The sequence below is a fragment of the Anomalospiza imberbis genome, chromosome Z, assembly GCF_031753505.1.
Source record: "Anomalospiza imberbis isolate Cuckoo-Finch-1a 21T00152 chromosome Z, ASM3175350v1, whole genome shotgun sequence".
Classification (NCBI taxonomy): domain Eukaryota; kingdom Metazoa; phylum Chordata; class Aves; order Passeriformes; family Viduidae; genus Anomalospiza; species Anomalospiza imberbis.
Window position 1 is genome coordinate 63,827,153 of NC_089721.1, and position 18,448 is coordinate 63,845,600.

The 18,448-nt window shown below is 37.6% G+C and overlaps 1 protein-coding gene across 3 annotated transcripts in view; it reads left to right on the forward strand.

Annotated features, from left to right (window-relative positions):
- The window catches only part of ROR2 (receptor tyrosine kinase like orphan receptor 2), a 144,549-nt gene that overhangs the window by 119,075 nt on the left and 7,026 nt on the right, over window positions 1-18,448 (forward strand). For all 3 annotated transcript variants that reach the window (XM_068177433.1, XM_068177435.1, XM_068177434.1), the window contains exons 5-7: window positions 11,774-11,901; window positions 15,305-15,619; window positions 17,273-17,518. In XM_068177433.1, coding sequence (XP_068033534.1) covers window positions 11,774-11,901; window positions 15,305-15,619; window positions 17,273-17,518 — 689 coding nt within the window. The remainder of the gene's footprint in view (window positions 1-11,773; window positions 11,902-15,304; window positions 15,620-17,272; window positions 17,519-18,448) is intronic.

An 18,448-nucleotide genomic window follows, 5' to 3' on the forward strand; every position in this document is an offset into this window, starting at 1 on the left:
TAAGTAGAAAAAGACTCTTAAGTTCATTGAGTCCAACCATAAAATGCTACATTACATAAAGACATACTCTCAGCTCAAATATCTGCTAAATTATGCAGGAATTTGAATCTTAGAGCTAAGGCATGCTTGTAGGTGTGCCATGTTACAGAGCTGAAGCTGTAGTCACTTTTCAGGTTGGAGCTGCTGTGGTGATACTCATTTGTAGATAGCAAAGTAGCATTTTCACACTGTGCTTGGTAATTAATGTAGAAAAGACAGCCTCAGTGTGTCATGAAGTTTAGCTGCATATTTTTTAACAGGGTTGAGGAATAGAGAGAAAAGTGAAAATGTAACACGAAAACAGTAGTTTCAGGATTCAACACTCCATCAAGAATGTGCTGTGGGTGCTCATTGTACCTTTATATACTCTATGGTTCAGAGTGACAGGAGTATCAGTACATACAGCATCTCAATTTTTAAGCATTAAGAAATAAATGCTGAAATACTGAACCTGGGGAAACGTTTCTTCTCCTAATTGAGTTTGCCACATGTTTTGATTTGGGAACAGTTTATTACTGTTAAACCCGATCACATTAATTTACAGAGCTGTGGTGTTGGCACAATTGCTACTCACAGAGTATAAAGCTAATGATGTTTGCATAGCATCATGTGTGTGGCATCTGAAAATAAATTAATTCTGACTTTGGAATATGAGTTATTTTGCCTGTGGAACAATGCAGCCAGCATCCACTACTATAATGCAGAAAGATTTAAATGGAAAAATGTGACAGGATTAATAGTTTATACACAGGGAAAAAAAAAAAAAAAAAAGAAGAAGAGGAGAGGAGTCTTTGAAATACAGTCTGATAAACATTCAGTAAGTAATTTTAAGTCCAAAGGAAGAAATGTAAGGGAGAAGTTACCTTTTGGATTACATCAAGGCTGCATGCGCACCTCAGACTCCAAGCATTTTTGGGTGATTCAGGGTACTTTTACCCCAACTCCAGAAAAGGCAAGCTACAGAGCCAATGTTTGTTCATTTCCATCCTCTGCCAGTGGCTGAAGCAGACATGTGTCTGTTTCTTTTTAATTTTTGAGAACTCCAGAGGCCTTGCTGGAAACTGTCATAGAATTCCCTGTGGAGAAAAAGCTAATTTTCCTAATTTGGAAAAAACCAATGAACCTATTATGTGAAATTATGACGACGCACCAAAATTATTTGATAAATTCTGGATTCCTTAGCCATGCTAGCCAGGCCTCAGCCACTGAAGCCAGACGACAAGGGGATAATAGACTGCTGTCTCCAGTACAGACCATCCCAGAAGAGGAGACACATCCTTACTCATGCATTGTCAGACACAAATGGTGAGACACAAAAACTGTCAGGTTTTTCTCTAGATTTGAGGGAGACGTACTCCCCTGGAGGTAGCCATGGTATGCATCTCTGCCCTGACTCTTCATCCCGCTCGTGCAGTCCCTGTCCTCCTGGGCCCAATGCAAACTCCTCATGCCAGCGCCTCAGTTAACCTTAGGAGAAAACCATGGGTGCCAAGCAGTTTTATTTTGTCACACACGGGTGCAAAGCCTGCCATAGACACAGTGTTTGGAGAATATCAGGTGCGCTCGTAGACTGGGCTGATGAGCGCATTAAGGTGGAAATTACATAAAGGCTGGACACATTCAGGCAGTGTTTCATGGGACGGGACAAAGGTCTATTCCGAGTCTCGTATGTCTGCTCAATAGCAGGACAATGTGACAGCATCACAACCAAGTGGCTGCTCCTTCTAATAGTAGTGGTTGTGTTTGGGGTTTTAATTTTTTTTTTTTTCTGAAGAGAAATGAAATATTGAAAAATTCCCTGGCCTTATTTTTTGAAACATCTAACAATTTCGCTAAAATCAACCGAAAATAAAAAGGCAAAAATTATCTTTGGATTGTGGAAAATTTAATTTCAAATAAGCCCTATCAATGAGAAGTTATGATAATTGTTTGTAATATTGGGAAGTATTCACAAATTGTAAATTTCTGCAATATTGCCTAGAAATATTTCATATTGCATCCATAAAAAGTAGCAGAGAAACTAACAAATATTTCATATTGTCACTTAGATATTTTTAAAGACATAATTTAAAAGATGTCAACTTTTTCAAGTAGATAGAATATGGTAATTTTTCCTTAAGACTGGAAAAGTGACACTTCAGTATTATATGTTCTTAAATATTTGATGTTTCTGTTGTTTGAATGAAAGTGTTCTGCAAGAGACTTTGAAGATGCATACCTCTACATATAGTTATATAGCCAATTTATAGCTGATGCTGTGATAATTTCTAGCTGTTTTACAAAGCTCTCTGCTATCAGATGTATAATCTCTGTGGTAACTGAGATAGAACTTTGTTCTGTTTTAAAAAAACAGAAGAAAGAAGAATAAAAATTATGACAGTACAGTTCTTTTCACTTTTTCATTTGCTCATATTCTTCCAGAAATGATCACATTTTTAATGGCATGGAAACTTAAAACATTTTTAATTCTGAAAAAAAAATACTTTTGACTTTTTTCCTTTTTACAAAAATGTTTTAACTTTTTAACCTCTTATAAAAAGGCAGGAAGCACTTTTTAGAAAGCTTATATTCCCCATCATTCAAAATTAAAAAAAAAAAAGAAAAAAACCAACCAAAATGAAAAGCTTTAAGACATTTCCATAAAATTTAATTTTATTTGTTTAAAATTATTCATTTGTCCTTCTTTTAACCTTCTCTCCTCTTTGGATTTTTGTAACTTTCAATTTTCATCCGTGCTTGCACAGTCTTTTCTCTCAAGACTTTCTACTTCCTACCTGTCTTCCTGGCATATATATAGTTCTGTCAGTGGATTTAAATCAACTGAACTATAGTAAAAAATTCCTATTTGTGCATAAAATCTGCTTCTGTAGGTAAATCACAATGCATAATGGTCTACCTGAAAATGTAAAGGATTTTGTAAAAGAAAAAAATTACCATATTGAGCTTATCTCTCACACTTAGAGAGTGAGGTGAGGATCACACCAGGCAAGGTCAAAGTAGCCTGGTGGGAGGTGCCCTTCTCTTATCCATTCACAGCATGAGAAGGGACTCCAGCTCCCAGACCAGTCCCCTTGGTGAGGTCAGATATCCCTTCCCCGACTCTCTCAGCACCACAGCCATCAAAGTTCTTTTCTCCTCCTCTTGCATGGCTTTCCCATCTTCCCTGGTAGCTGACATGATCTCTTAGCGCTGCCCCTCCAGTCACATCCCTCCTTTGCTGAAGCCCAGCCACCCCGGTGGAGCTGCCTGGTCCCCTGCACTGACCCCAAGGCACGAGCGACCCCATTGCTGGAGCCCTCTCTGAGCTGCCCAGGATGGCCCTGCTAGCTTTTCTTGCTACCTGATACAGCAGCAGTTAGGACATTTTCAGCTGGTGGACTCTTCTAAGGCCTTTTTGGAGCTTACCTATGTGTACTCACTCACTCAGGGTGGCATGGTAGGATGAGGATGGATAGCAGCTAAAAATTTTGCTTTCCTCTGTCAGCAGAGGGAAGAGAGAGCTGCTTGTTAGAGGTGCTTCAGAGAGGGTCTGTTGGCCCTGCTCACTTTTCTTGGAGATGTCAGAGAAAGACAATTTATTAGACAGTCATAACACATTGAGGGGAATAACATGCCTTGAAAGAAAGGGGTGGGGAAGAAGGCTCATAATGGCTTCTTTGGTGAGTGAGAAGGTGGAATGCTGCATGGCCAGGTTTGTGTTCCCATGTGTTGAAATTAGTTTTCTGAAGGTTTTTCTTTTCAAATTTTCACTAACCATGGTTGTAACAGAAATGTTTCTGTTAAAAAGTACCTGACACTCAGCAAAACAGATCTACAGCCTTCCCTGGATTGCCAGCTGACTCATGTGATTTCAAGATTTCATCCCAACGTGCTAACACCTCTGAAAGCAGAGGGAGGATTTACAAAAATGTCCTTTCAGTGAACTGAAAGAGAGAGTTTGTAGGCAGAAGTTAGAATGTTGTTGGCAGAATATTAGATCATCTGTTTGAAGTTACATGTGTTAATCAAGAGGATTGTGACTGGTTATACAGCTAGGGACAATCGTCTATTTCTTACAGAAATTCAGAACATTGATGTCCTTGTTTAGTTTTGCTTCCTTGACTGTTTTATTCAGGTTATTGTAGTAAAAGCAACCCTGCCACCTATGTATATACTTCTGTATGTGCTGTACTCAGGAACTACAACATTTTTTTGGTACACTGAAAACTTTTCTAAAGATGCAAAGCAGTAATAAATACCTGCAGATATGATACCAAAAAACCTTAGCAGCATGCAGTTATCTAACGAGCAACCTGCCACCGTTTCATGTGTTTCTTTCTATTGTATTTGTTTGCCTGCGAGGGCTTTTTTTCATGTTATAGGAAAAACAGTGAATGAGTGTATGAAAGGAAGGAAGGCAACACCATTTTCCTTTGGTTTTATCCACTTAAGTAGTAGATTGTAATATCTTTTATGAAGGACACAGCTCAGCTAAGAGTGCTGACACCCACTTAAGGCAATGCCTACTGAGGAGACCAATTTGGGACATGAGTCAGTGAAGGCCTGTGATTAAACCCTATTGATGTTCTCTCCCTTTCTTGTCTTTAAATGATTTTTAAATATTTAGCAGCAAAAGACTCGTCCTTCCACAGTAACATTAGAATATATGTTTAAAACATTATTTGGACTATGTTTTAGAGACAGGCTTTGGAACCTGAGTTTTGTATTTAAAAATACTGATTTCATAATCCATTTTGGCAATATTTTCAGTGGCCTACATATTAGGTTGTTTTAAAGTTTACAAGTTGCTCTTTGATGAATGTCTTCTCTTTAGTTTGTCACAAACAATAGTTTAATTTGTAGCTGTGTTTTTACTGATGACATTTCAATTAGTTGCTTTATCTATAAGCTGGCTTAAAATGCTGTCTTAGGTCCCATGATTAATATGAACAAATCCATAATCTAATAGAACCAGTAGAATAAAGATCAACTGTTATTTTTTACTGATCTTAGGCATGGAATATGGAGTTTCAGTTCACACTGTATTTTTTAGTAACTAGTAGATATATATCCAAATAAAATGCAACACAATTGTTCTGTTCAGTAATTGGAACTTTCAGTAAATTCTTTAAGGGATTCTGTGATGTACTACATTTCAGATAAAAAGCAGAAAATATTTGTCTATGTTGTGTGCTAAATGTAAAGGGAATCTTTCTTTTTGGGTCTGTTGTTACACTAAATAAGCATCTGGTAGCAGAAGTCACGGGCCATATCCGTTGTGAGTGTAAATTGTCGTAGGCCCATTAACTTCAACTGAGCTATGACTATTTATACAAATTCCCTTGCCTGTTAGTTTTTTATTTTTAACACTAGGCTCCCCTTCTTTTCTGATAGTATTTCTTTCATTCCTTTAGTGCAAATGAGAAGTTCTACTGTATTCTAAAGTCTACTGTATTCTAAAGTTCTACTGTATTCTAAGTCTCTCTTTGAGGAGTTAAGTACATCAGTATGGATTTCCTGATATCCCAGGAGCACTGCACTGATCTTTAGACACGGGTGAAGATGTGCAAACAATGATTTTAAGTGCCGGAAAGGTGGGCTATTTGCAGAAACCTTTGGTCAGAGGATGAAACTGTTTGTTCAGAGAATGGATACAGGTAGGGCAGGAAGCCTGTGCCCTTCTCCTGTGATATGGGTGCAGGGCAGTCTCCATTCAGGCAAGGGCCGAATGCAGCAGTCAAGTTGTCCCTGCCACCCATTAGTTTCTTGGCTTCAGCAGGAACGGCACAAATGTGCATGTGTGGAGTTTTGGGTGTTTTTGGGTTTGTGGGTTTGGGGCTTTTTTTGAGGTTTTCCAGTACACCTGTGTTTTTGAAATTACAGTAAAACCAAATACCTATTTGTGTGCGTTACTGAATTTCTGCCCTCTGTTATGGGTGATGTCAGAGGCACCTGGCATTAGCCCAGCCCTTCAATGGATAGTAATAGTTCAAACCATACTTTCTGAAAAATTGTGCTCTTTTTCTCCATCAAATATTTACACCCCAATTCTATTGCCTTGCATGTCAGTAGTAAAACTTCCACTGATGATCTGTGACAATGGAAGGCCTATGAGAACAAGCAATTGTAAAGCCTGTTGTAACCATTACTTTAAAAAACAACATTTCTTGAAAAAAATTTCTTCATGGTGAAACAAGAAATTGAGTGCTGTATTTAATATTTTCTCGAAGGCAAATATACAAACCTGGCCAGAAGGTGCCAAGTATTTTTCTGTGGTAACATTAATATATATTCACTATGTTTTTGAAAGGAGGCAAATCTTACAGATGTGATATGGCATATGAAGGTAGTATGTTTCTTTTCTCTCAAATCTCATCTATGGCCTGTTGGGGGAGGAAATATTTGGGGATGTAAAATGATTTTAACCATTGAAAAGTGATCCTCTTGTGAATAGGTTTTTCTTCCCAGCACTATGATAGGATACACATCAAGAGTAAGGGTAACAAATTATGAAGACTGTAGTTCAACATTATAAGATGTCCTGATTTTGAGATTCAGTGTAAACAAACCATGAAAAAAAAATACACACACACACACACACACACACAAACATATATATATATATATATATATATAAAAGAGTCTATGTCTGTGTATATATATGAAGACATAATGCCCTTCCCAGTCAGAGAGATTGACTCTCTTTGATTAAACATAGACCCTTTATTCCTTTTTTCTTTTTAGTATTGCAGGTCATGTAATTTCTGTGATTTATATTTATAAAGTAGCCACACACTGTGCTAAGTAAACTCATAATCTGAAATATGATGCCTATCCTTTTTCCTCTGATCTTGCTGTCCATCATGATCATTCTCTTTATGCAGCTTCTGACATTAGTTGTCAAGTTGTAACTATCAGAAATCCTGAGACATCCTGACAAGATGAGCAACTGTATACCAAATGTATTTTTCTAAGAGTAGCAAATAGACTGACATATATAATTTGTCTTTTCCTTCATCTATCACAGTCTGTGGGTTTTTGGGCATTTGTCCTTGCTTTGACATTCTGTTTGTAATGGAGTATTAGTGGGAGGTCTCAGTATCTAACAGTTCTTGATTAAAAGCTGCTTAATCTCTGGATAACCTGGAAGAGGGTCAAAGCTGCAGGTTTATTTGTTGTGGATTTATAGGAAATTTTAATTCTTTTTAGTTTGCTTGTGGAAAACTTCTGTTACAAAGTTTCTACTAGTTTTTGAAAGCTAACCTTTGGAATATCCCATTATAATCTATGAACTGGATTATGTTATTTACTTTGGTGAAGTGTAGACTGAGAATATGTCTGTCCATATAACTGCTAGGATAGGTTGGTAGTGTGTTTTTAAATTATTTTTTTTTCCAATGTATTAAACTGAAAAATTTACTCTTTCTGAGTTTTCTCGAGAACTTCTGAGTTTCTTTCTATGGCTGGTGCATGGTGTTTTGTCTCTTTTATTCTCAGGAAAATAGTTTTAACTTAAAAGTTTCTGCTGTCTTTGTAAGTAAAACTTGTGGTATGCAATCAGAACAAAGGTGTCTCACTAGCAAATTAATATCTGGTACCTCTCATTTCTGCTTTCATAATTCCATTTGTGAATCCTTGCTAAAAATAGAGCTTCATGTGTTTTCTCTCTTTCTAAGGAAAATCACTGGGTCTGCATTTACTGTACTTTCAGGGACACTAAATACATACTGAAAACACTCATCAAATTCAGGTGTTTCAGAAGGTGATTTTAGTACTAAACAGAGTTGCCAGGGCTGCCTTTTTATTTTTACTGTTACTTTTTTGTTTCATATGCCCTCCAGTCTGTTCAGCTGCGACAGCTGCAAACAATAGGTGCTGTTACATAGATAGCGCATAGTGTATTGTACCCAGACCTATTCTTTCTACATTTCCAATTTTCCGTGAAGAAAAGCGTCTTTGTTGCCAGTGTGTTTTCTTCTGTAGTATTTTGTTTGGTGTCCTTTCTGTGTCATATGTGAAATTAAAGTAATGCTTAATGAGAGGGTGGGGGTAGTGATGTCCACTATGTTTTTTTTTTTCAGGACATCTAGAAATCTCTTTATGTGTTTCTAGAGCAGATAGCTATCTTATGGAAGAGATGCATGACCTCCATCTAGGGAGTTTTCTATTCATCATACTAGGTTTCATTCCTCTTCAGAGGCACTTGGTTCTTCCAGTTCTTCATTTATAGACCCAGACCCTGGAAGTTATGATTTCTAACAGTGGGCGGAGTATGATTGAATCTGCATCTTTCTTCTACACTGATTGCTTGGTTAATGCTCCATTTCATATGGACTTCTGCCCACAAACCTGAAGGCAGGCTGTATGTTATGAGGTGTTGCAGTGCATGTGTGATAAGGAACTTGTAAATGCTTATCAGTTTGTCAAGATGTTTCCAGGCCTCATACAAATTCCGTGTTATACATAAAAATAGTATCAATATTTTGGTTTTATTTATGTGTGATTGAGGTAGTAGGTTCTTTTGGTTTTGATTAGAAAGCCTAGTTCTTAACTGAATTGTTCTGGCAGAAGATCACCTTGTGGGTCTGGAAAACTGATAACACAGAACCTGAGCTATGGAAATTAGGGTTTTAGGAATAGAAGGTCTGTTTAGTCATATTTTTTACAACTTTATTTTTAAATCCAAACTCTGGTCAAACATATGATGAGTGTTTGGGAGGAGAGTTCACTCAGTAAGAGAATACCTTACCTCCATTCTAACGGAGTGCTGAGAAAATTCAGTTTCCAGGTGCACTGTCTTTGATTCAGCCTTCCAGCAAAGGTGCAAAAAAGACCAACACTTAACATGTGCCTGGCTCTGTTTTGTAAAAAAAAATTAATACTATAAAAGTGGAAGAAAATCACTTGAGAGAAAAGTTGATGATGTCTTGAAACATGTGCAAACTAAAGAACAAAGGTAAAAAACTATCTGTGGTGGATAGCTTGTAATATTTCTGCAAGTGGGACAAATTGAACTCTTCTGGGTTCCTTTTGTGGAGTCAGATTTCTCTTTCATGAGGGTTCTTGATCAGAGCAGACATTGTAGCTCAAGCAGCGGGAAATTGGAGAGTCAGTATTTCTGTCTATTTTCAGCAGCTTTTAGTTATTGCTCTGATCAGCAACTAAATTGCTGCCATATTGTTTGGAGCATGATTCAAAGCCACACATGGTTCCAAGGGCTCCTGTTTGAGCTGAGCATTATACCATTATATGTTATGTTATGTTATGTTATGTTATGTTATGTTATGTTACATTACATTACATTACATTACATTACATTATATTATATTATATTATATTATATTAATCAGACTTTACCCAGGTTGCTTTTTGTTGCAGATTTTTTGCCATGTCCCAAGGGTACAAGGACAGAGTAATCTATCAGGAGACTCTAACTGCTGCCACTTCGGCAGCTGAAATCAGTTTTTTTCCTAAGATGACTAATGTAATTTTGTTCTGTCAATACTACTACTAGTCAAACAGCATTCATAGAGTTTCCTGACCTGAAAAAGATGCATATAGATTAACAGCCTAGCTTCTGTCAGAGTTAACTGACATCAGGTTACTGTTTACTTTTGCTTGTGTCCACGGTAATGGTCATATCTAGTTTACTGTAATCAGCAGTTGACTATAACATGGGAGAGGGGAACATATGTGTTTATTTATAGTATCTAAACTATGTTTAAAAGTTCTTGACAGAAATAAATAAACAGTTAAGTAAGAGATCGCACTGCTTTTGTCACCAAACCCATGCTGTTTGGAGTGCTCTTTTTTCCCCCTTTTTTTGGTTCTGGCAAGAGAACCCTGAACTGAGACCTGAAGTGTGAGATACAGTTTCAGTAAGATACATTGCAGACTTTGTTCTGCAGAATAGGGGTATGAATGTATTCTTTAGAAAGAGGTCAAATAGAGGTTTCATATTCATTCAGCTCCTTTTGGGAATTGCTGACTTCCTACTGAGGTGGTCAAGGATCATCAAACAGGCACAGACAAAATGCTTTGATATTTTTGTCCCTTCAGGCATGATTCAATTGTTGCAAAATTACAGGTTTTGTTGTAAGAATGAAAGAATGTCACTGCAGGGAGTAGTTGATCCTATGACTCCTCCTTTACTTAATCTATCCTAATCAAAAACTTACATATCTTTGAGAAAGTAGAACTTGTTTCAGAGTTTGTAGACAAAATGTTTCTTTATGAATATTTAACAATAATAGTGTGATAGGAAATAAAGGCCATATCTGGATAACAATGCTTTAAATGCTTTATATCCATGACTTCTCAAGAGTCCTGTTAAGTCATTGTCTTTTTGGGAGGCAAAAAAGAGATGCAGCTCAAGTGGTGATTGCTGGTTTCACCTTTGGCTACCTGTATAGACAGTCCTGCCCAACTTTCCACGACCAAAGAGTAGAAATGTTGGTAACATTACCCTGAAGAGGTGAGGTTTATCAGGGAGACACAGCAGAGGAGAAATGAGAAGTTTCCTAAGACAGAGTAAGTTATCAGTGTGAGGAGCTGCAGTAAGCACAAGCAATGCTGGCTGGCTGTTGTCAGACAGAGGGTTTCATGCTGATTTCTCACAGATAAATTTATGAAATTTTACGCATAGTCACTGACAGTTTTGTCCCACTCATGTGGTATCTGAAAAAGGATGGAGGTATTTGTAAGGGAGCGGGGACCATGCGTGACCAAAACAGGCATTAATATCCAAAGATAATAAAGTACAAAGTGCAGAGAAGCATTGAAGTAATATTTCAAATGTTGCTGGTATTGGAGTGGTATCTCAGACTTTTGAACCATTTAGTTACAAAAGCTAATTAAGTTTTTAGATGCCCTACTCTAGAGACATATTTATTTTAGATTTTTTTAACCTGTTTTTGGTCCATCGTGCAGTATATGGCATGATGTGAATCCATCAAGTTAGTGAATTCTAGCACAGAGGCAATGTCATGTTGGAGGAAACACATGGCATACTGGATATTTACTCTGAGAGTACTCTCACTCACAAGTCCCTTTTCAGTGCTCTGAAGTTATGATCTGCAGATTGGTTCTGTGTTATTTACAGGGGCTTTGGGGATGAAGTGTTCAACCACTGAGCCTTTAGGCTAGGGCTTTTGTGCTAAAATATTTATGTTGCTGTAAGGGAGTGAAAGGCCCAAAGCTTCATTGAATTGAAAACTATATTGAAATATATATTGAAAGAGAAATTTGGCACTGACTTTCACTAGAGAGAAGAGAGGTTGTAGCCTTGATTACTCTTATTCCATTATTTTAATTCAGGCTTGGCAAGATCTCTTCTGCTATCCACTACAGGAAATAAAGAGCAGGAGAGAGAAGTGGGAGAAGAGAACAAACTGCCTAATTTTATGGGGTATGGCTGGATGCCAAAAATGAATGGGGACATGTAACTTGATCTATGTTTCTGTCTCAGTCTAAAGGCTTTTAAAGAGATTCATCTGTCAAATTCCATTATTAGTTTATTATTTTAAAATTAATGTTGAGGTTTTTTTTCTTCTTTCTCTAATGAGTTATATACAGGGTCCCTCATTAAGACTTCCAAGGTAAGAGAGAATTGGAGGAAAAAGCTGCACTTCAGGAATGGGACAATTTCAGGTTTACAGTATTTTGAGTTTTTCCACTTTTATAAGAATATGTTTTGTAAAAATCCATTGGCAGCAAAGATACATCTGCATATGAAATCCTAACATGTCTTTTGCAGAGAAGATTACCATGAAGATGGGTTCTGTCAGCCGTATAGGGGAATTGCGTGTGCACGAATCATTGGAAACAGAACCATTTATGTGGACTCCCTCCAGATGCAAGGGGAAATTGAAAACCGAATTACTGGTAAGCTTACATATCTCTTTAGCCAGGAGAAAGAAACATTCATAAAAGTATCCAGTTCAGGTAAAATCAGTGTTATCATCCTTCTAGTTTTGTCAGCCAGTGACAAAGACATCTTTATATCAAGGTTTCAAGGGGGTGAACCTCTTTTCGACTTGAGCATCTAGTAAAATTTGGAGCAAGGAAGATGAATATCTGTGGTAATATGTAAAGCTTCTTCCATGTCCTTAAGTAAAATGTCAGAATACTGAATTTTTAACAGCTTCTAGTTTATACTGGAGCTTTTTCCATGATGGATCCAAAAATAAGATTTAGAGTTTTTTAAATGGATTTGTGATGTAGTGAAAAAGTACTGATCTATTATTTTCTTGAAAAAGCATGTGGTGGCCTTTCCCTTGGGCTTCTTTGCTTTTTGCATAATTCTGGCAGAGTCTGGATTTCACATTGATTTATATAAAACAAGAATTGATCTTCCTGTGCTCTGCCTATGTTTAATCTTTCTCTGAACATAGTTTTTGTACAGAGTTGCAAACATGCATCCAAAACCTTAATGATTTTAATGGGCTGTACGTCAGCATGGCTTTTCTTCACTGGATATCAGCTAGCTGATATTAGCAGCTGTGACTCTGATGTACACAAATTAGAGCAAGCAAAATCAACCATGGAATAGAGCAAACTGTTTATCATAATGTATAGCAAATTAACTCAGTCCCAGCAGGAACTGATTTGCATCTGGGCAGATACAGCTCATTAACGGACTCTCCAACTTCAGCATAACTAGTTGTCAAAAAGAGTTTAAATTCACTTGTCAGCTCTAACTACCTAAAGACATTACCCTAAAGACTCATTTTTAAGCCAGAAATCCAAGTCCATTTTTTTTCCTATTCTTGAAATGGTGACCAGATTCTGGGACTGGCAAAATCCAGGTGGTGACCTTTACTTACGCTATTACAACACATTCTCCTCTGGTCCTTCTCTTGTACTCTGTTGTAATTCCAGCCTCTTTAAACATTATGTTATTAATTAATAAATATTGATACTTTTTTTCTTTTTTCACCAGCTACATAATCTCTGTCCTGTTTGGATATTTTTCAGCAATATGGAAAATATTTGACTATCTGAAATGATTAAATCTGTAATTCTATGAATTAGGTTCATAATGTGTTCTTCAAAAACCAAAACCAAACCCAACAACAAAAAAACTGTGATATTATCCAGAAAATGTTTGTTGATTGAGTTGTACTTCTTTCATGGGATATGGAACATGGATACTGATGACCTGACTGCTGGTTTGCTAATATTACCAATTATTGGGTAGATTTCCAAAGCTAGGGTGTTGAACTCTCTGTTCTACAGTTGAGGAGAATTCCTGATGGAAATGTTCTTTTTCAGGAAGACACCGAGAATGACCATATAGATCTGCCCAGTGCCTAGCTAGACAGTTATGACAGTCTGTTAATAATATAATATTTTCAAACTATGTGCTTTTGAAGGTCATACCAAACATCTTATGCAAAAGTACCCTGAGGATTTCATAGCATTACTGGTTCTTGTAAGCCATATTATATGTAAAGCAAGTATTGTAAGACTGGGTGCTCTATACCCATATGAGAAGGTGCTTTTGAAATCGCAGTAACTTGTTAGGTAAAGGAAATAGTTGAAAAAGCTGAATAGTTGCTGAATACTTGCTGCTGAGATTTTGCTGATAGTTTTGCCCACACCTCTTAAATGCAATTTTTGATGGTGTATTCCAATGTGCATGGGAAGTGGGGACACCTACTGTCCAACTCCAGGAGCATTTAGCCAGGTTACATCTGTGGGGAATTTTCATTCTGGAGTTTCATTTCCTGGCTGTAGTCTTGTGAGAAACACACATTCTTTGTCTCCATGGCCCATTGTGCTTTTTGGTCCTGGCCATGTGATTGGGTGAGAATATCAACCTTTGGTTAAAAAAATGATTACATTTCTGGAGAAAATCTTTAGATGTGGCTTGGAAGACTGGAGGGCCAATAATGAAGAGTGCACAGACCTGGTGACTGATCTGTGTATATGTGTTTGGCTAGCAAGCTCTCTGCTGTGCTGTTTAACATCTGTTTAATAAATAAAATATAAACCCTTTAGATGCTACCACACAGTACTGCTGGCTTTTGCACCTTCCGTCAAAATAAAGATATAATCATAAGTTGTGCAGTCTTCTTTCATGATGATCTAAATTCTGTAATGCAGTGCCCTCACAAAACTTAGTGTGGAGCTTCAAACAACTGACAGTGACTACTTCAGTCCTTCAGTCCTTTATTTTTTCCATTTTAGTCTTTGCAACAAGCATGTTACAACTATCCTTTGAGGCCTGATGGTCTGCTTGCATGCAGTGTTCCCAGTATGACTGATAAATGGTTAGATTCCTGCATTAATATCTCTGAATTAAAATAAGCAAAGGTATAAACTGTAAAAGGCTAGATTTGCAGCTGCTTGTTGCATATTTATTGTTCATGCATCATGTGTCCGCAGGAAACATATGATTGAAAGGAGAGAGCTGAACAAGTGAGAAAGAATTTATTTGTAGGTTGTAAATAGACTGCTGGATGACATTCCCTCTCTTTTTACATTGTGAGTTGGTGGAACATGCAGTCTAGCAACTCTCACTCATAAATGATGCTTTACTGGGGAAGTGAATGTTCCTACATTTAAAGGTTGATTCAGCACCAGATACATGATGCACACGCACATTTGTCTTTCCTTTGCAATGTGCAAGAAAATTTTGAGCTAAATGTTAGTGTGTAGGTGCTGAGAGCGGAAAGGGAGAATTTCATTCCTACCTCATTATGACATTCATCTTAATGTGATCAGTATGCTGAGACTGATTACATTCATTTTCCACAAAGCTGCTGCCTGTTAGGCTTCTCATGTCTGTTAAAAGGCATGTCTTCCCAAAGATCAACAATACACTTCTTTTTGCCTGACAAGACTGGAAAAACACTTACTTATTTATCAAAATGTCTAGAGGAAGAAGAAGTTAGGAAGAATCCTTGTTCAGATTTTATGTAATTAGGAACTTTGGAAATACATACCATTATCCTGGCAGGTGTATCTTGCCTTTGCTCTTGATCCTTTCAAGTTAAAATTAGCCAATTGCCTGTAGTCTGAGCAACAATCATCATCTGGGTTAATTTCTAGGAACTGAGGCCTACAAGCTCTGTGCAGATGTCAGAGAGACAGTGAGATGCTGTATTTTCTTCCTGCTTTTGTCAACTCTCCTTTACAGCAGAAATTTCCTCATTTACCTGTTGCACAGTAGGTTTTCAGACCCTCGAGGAAAAAATAAAGATGTTAAAAGCAAATGACATGAAAATTAAGTTCTTTCTCATGCTGTGAATCAATACTTATCTGTATTTTGGTTCCTTTGCAGCTGCATTTACCATGATTGGCACTTCGACGCATTTGTCTGACCAGTGCTCGCAGTTCGCTATACCTTCCTTTTGCCACTTTGTGTTTCCCCTGTGTGATGAACGTTCTCGGACCCCTAAGCCACGGGAGCTGTGCCGGGATGAGTGTGAAGTTCTGGAGAATGATCTCTGTAGGCAGGAGTACAACATTGCTAGGTCAAACCCCCTGATCTTGATGCAGCTACAGTTGCCTAAGTGTGAGGACCTCCCGCGACCGGACACATTGGAAGCCGCCAACTGCATAAGAATTGGGATCCCTGTGGAGAGACTGAGCCGATGTAAGTCTATGTGTTTCATCACTGGGAAAAAGTACAGCTTGTTGCTTCTTCGGATTGTGTCTGAGACAATACTTTATCAGCCATTCTTTTTGTAAAGAAAGTGCTGAAGTACTCATTTTTATCTTGTTAATACTGACCATAATCTTGCATTGTGTTAAGGTAGAGTTAGGATGGCAAGGATGCTGCTTGTATAGCAGAATGTGTTATTTTAACCACCCTGGGCTATAAAACCTGGCTGATGGATGCAGATTTGCAGAGTGTTGCCTCCACCTGTGTCTCAGTCCTTGCCTTTTTGAGTGAGCCTCCCCAGACAACTATTTAAGAGTTTTGTTTACCTATTGATAAAGTTTGTTTTCATGTAGTTTCTTGAATCTTCACTGGAAGATCTGTCAGGAAACAAACCGCCTAGTGTTCATTCTTTCTAAATGGAAACCCACAGGAATATTAATCCTGTAAATTGAACATGAGGTGCAGTTATCTTTCTTTACCCACACAGTATTGATCTTGCTTCCTTGAATTTATATTTACATCCAAAAGTAGAAGGGCTGTTCAGTTATCACTAATTATATGCAGACAGTCTTTCTGACTACTCCATTTAATAGTGATTAATCATAACATTGTTCAATAAGAAAACTCAAAGAGACCAAAGATGTTTAAAGTACAATGTGTGATAAGATTATTTTGACTATCCGTTGTCTGAATCCACAGTTAGGAGCAGGAGCCGTGGCATAATGGTGGACATAAAAGACTAGTTCTGTGCTTTCCTGTAAATAATGTAGTGTAGTTGAGAAACAGAAGTAACTAAGAATACAATGACAGAGACAAATCAGACAGGGAAGAGATATCAAGCAAAAGGCATGAGAACAAAATTAGTAAAATGTCTGGTGGAAGTTGTCCGTGATTCTCAGAGCCAGTGGTGCTGCCGCTGATGGAACAGCTGCAGCTTGAGTATTTGTGGGATTTGAGAGAGCTGGATTCCTGAAGGCTGGAGAAGGGAGAACAGAAAAATGGAGAAGGTAATGTCACACAAATGCATGATTCAGCTCAGATGATGTATATAGAAGACAAGCACTCATGAAGTATGAAGAGAGGGTAGCAGCAAAACAAAGAATAAAGATGTGGGTCCAGCAGATACCAAAATGATGCTTCTAAAGAGAGGAAGGTCCTGAATCCTTTCTTTCTAAAGACAAAAATGAGGAAAAAGAGGCATGAACTTTAGAAAATGGAGCACTGATTTCTATAGCAAGTAAGCAGTGTGAAGGAAATGGGAAGATTATGAGAAGTAAAAGTTTTCCTTTTTGACATCTGGGGACTTTTCCTAAAGGGAAACTCATATCTCTCATTTACTTTAACTTGTCTGTATCTAAAGGTCCGTACATGCTTCTTAGTCTCCATTTGAATTCAGAATTGAGAGTACTCATGTGTGTAACATAGAGCTGAGACATTCCAGGACATAATCCAGAAATAACTGAGTGTAAAATTACAGATATACACAGAACTGAAATTTCAAAGTGAACAGCTTTCATTAAATCTCAAGGTACCTCAATTTAAGTACTTGTTCGCATACACGTTCTGTGGACTTGAGCTGTTTTGGTCTTCGTGTCCCTTGATTGTTTTGATTTTTCTAACATTTTCCCAAACCCTGTGTTTTAGATCATCAGTGCTACAACGGCTCTGGAGCTGACTACAGAGGGACCGTCAGTGTTACCAAGTCAGGCCACACTTGCCAACTCTGGGACTCACAGAGTCCCCACAACCATGATCTGACAAGCACACAGTTTCCAGAGCTAGGTGGAGGACATGCATATTGTCGAAATCCTGGAGGTCAAATGGATGGTCCCTGGTGTTTTACAAAGAATAAAAACGTACGCATGGAACTGTGTGACATACCTTCTTGTAGTATGTATTCTCTTTCTTTTTTCTCCTACTACTGTTCTGAATCCTGTGTAATTTTGAATGTTCCTGGTTATTATATGTACAGTTCATTTAGAAGGGCTATACTTTTAAATGGTTAACTTGCAGCAATTTTGTTTTGTGTTGTAATTGTTTAATGTTTTCTGGAGAACAGAGTTTGTAAGATATTCTGACACATTTTATAATATACTGGAGGGTTAGTCTGAGGTAATAATTAATGATGAAGCTGCAGTTTGTATTTTGATTTGTCAAATGACAAATTGCACATGCAAATCACCAGGATGTGTTTGGTTTGCTCATGCTGCTCAAGGGTACATTCTCTTGCTCTGTATAACATCTTGCAGGCAGCAAGGATTTTCAAATCCTGTAGAGGGAGATATAGTACCATGCCTGGTTAGAAAGAAACCATTTCAAGTGCAGAAACAGAGCAGTTTGAAGTGCATAAAGCAGATGATCATATCAGAAAAGTCCTGCACTAGCTGCTAGTGGCTCTGTACAGCACAACTGTTTGCAAAAATGAAAAGTACAGTTCTCACAGATTAGTACTGTTCTGCTCAGTTTCCCTGTATTGGTATACACACATAGTAGACTTCACACATTGGTACTGGTCTTTGGATATGAAAGTGTCTTTGGATATGACAGTTAATAATGTGCTTCATTAGGAAGAAAGGCATGTTTCCTGCAGCAAGATACAGATATGTCATGGAAGCCATAAAAGTGGATTATGTGGATCTCTAAAACTGCTCAGAGCTAATATGAAATATTTTAGTTTCTTCACTTTTTTGCAGTAACATGATTTGACATTTATAATAAATTTCTACATTGCATGTACCATAAGGTAAAGAGAACACTGGGATGTGGTTGTGGTGAAAGCAGTTGCCACAAATAGCAAAACCACAGGTTACAGAAAACATC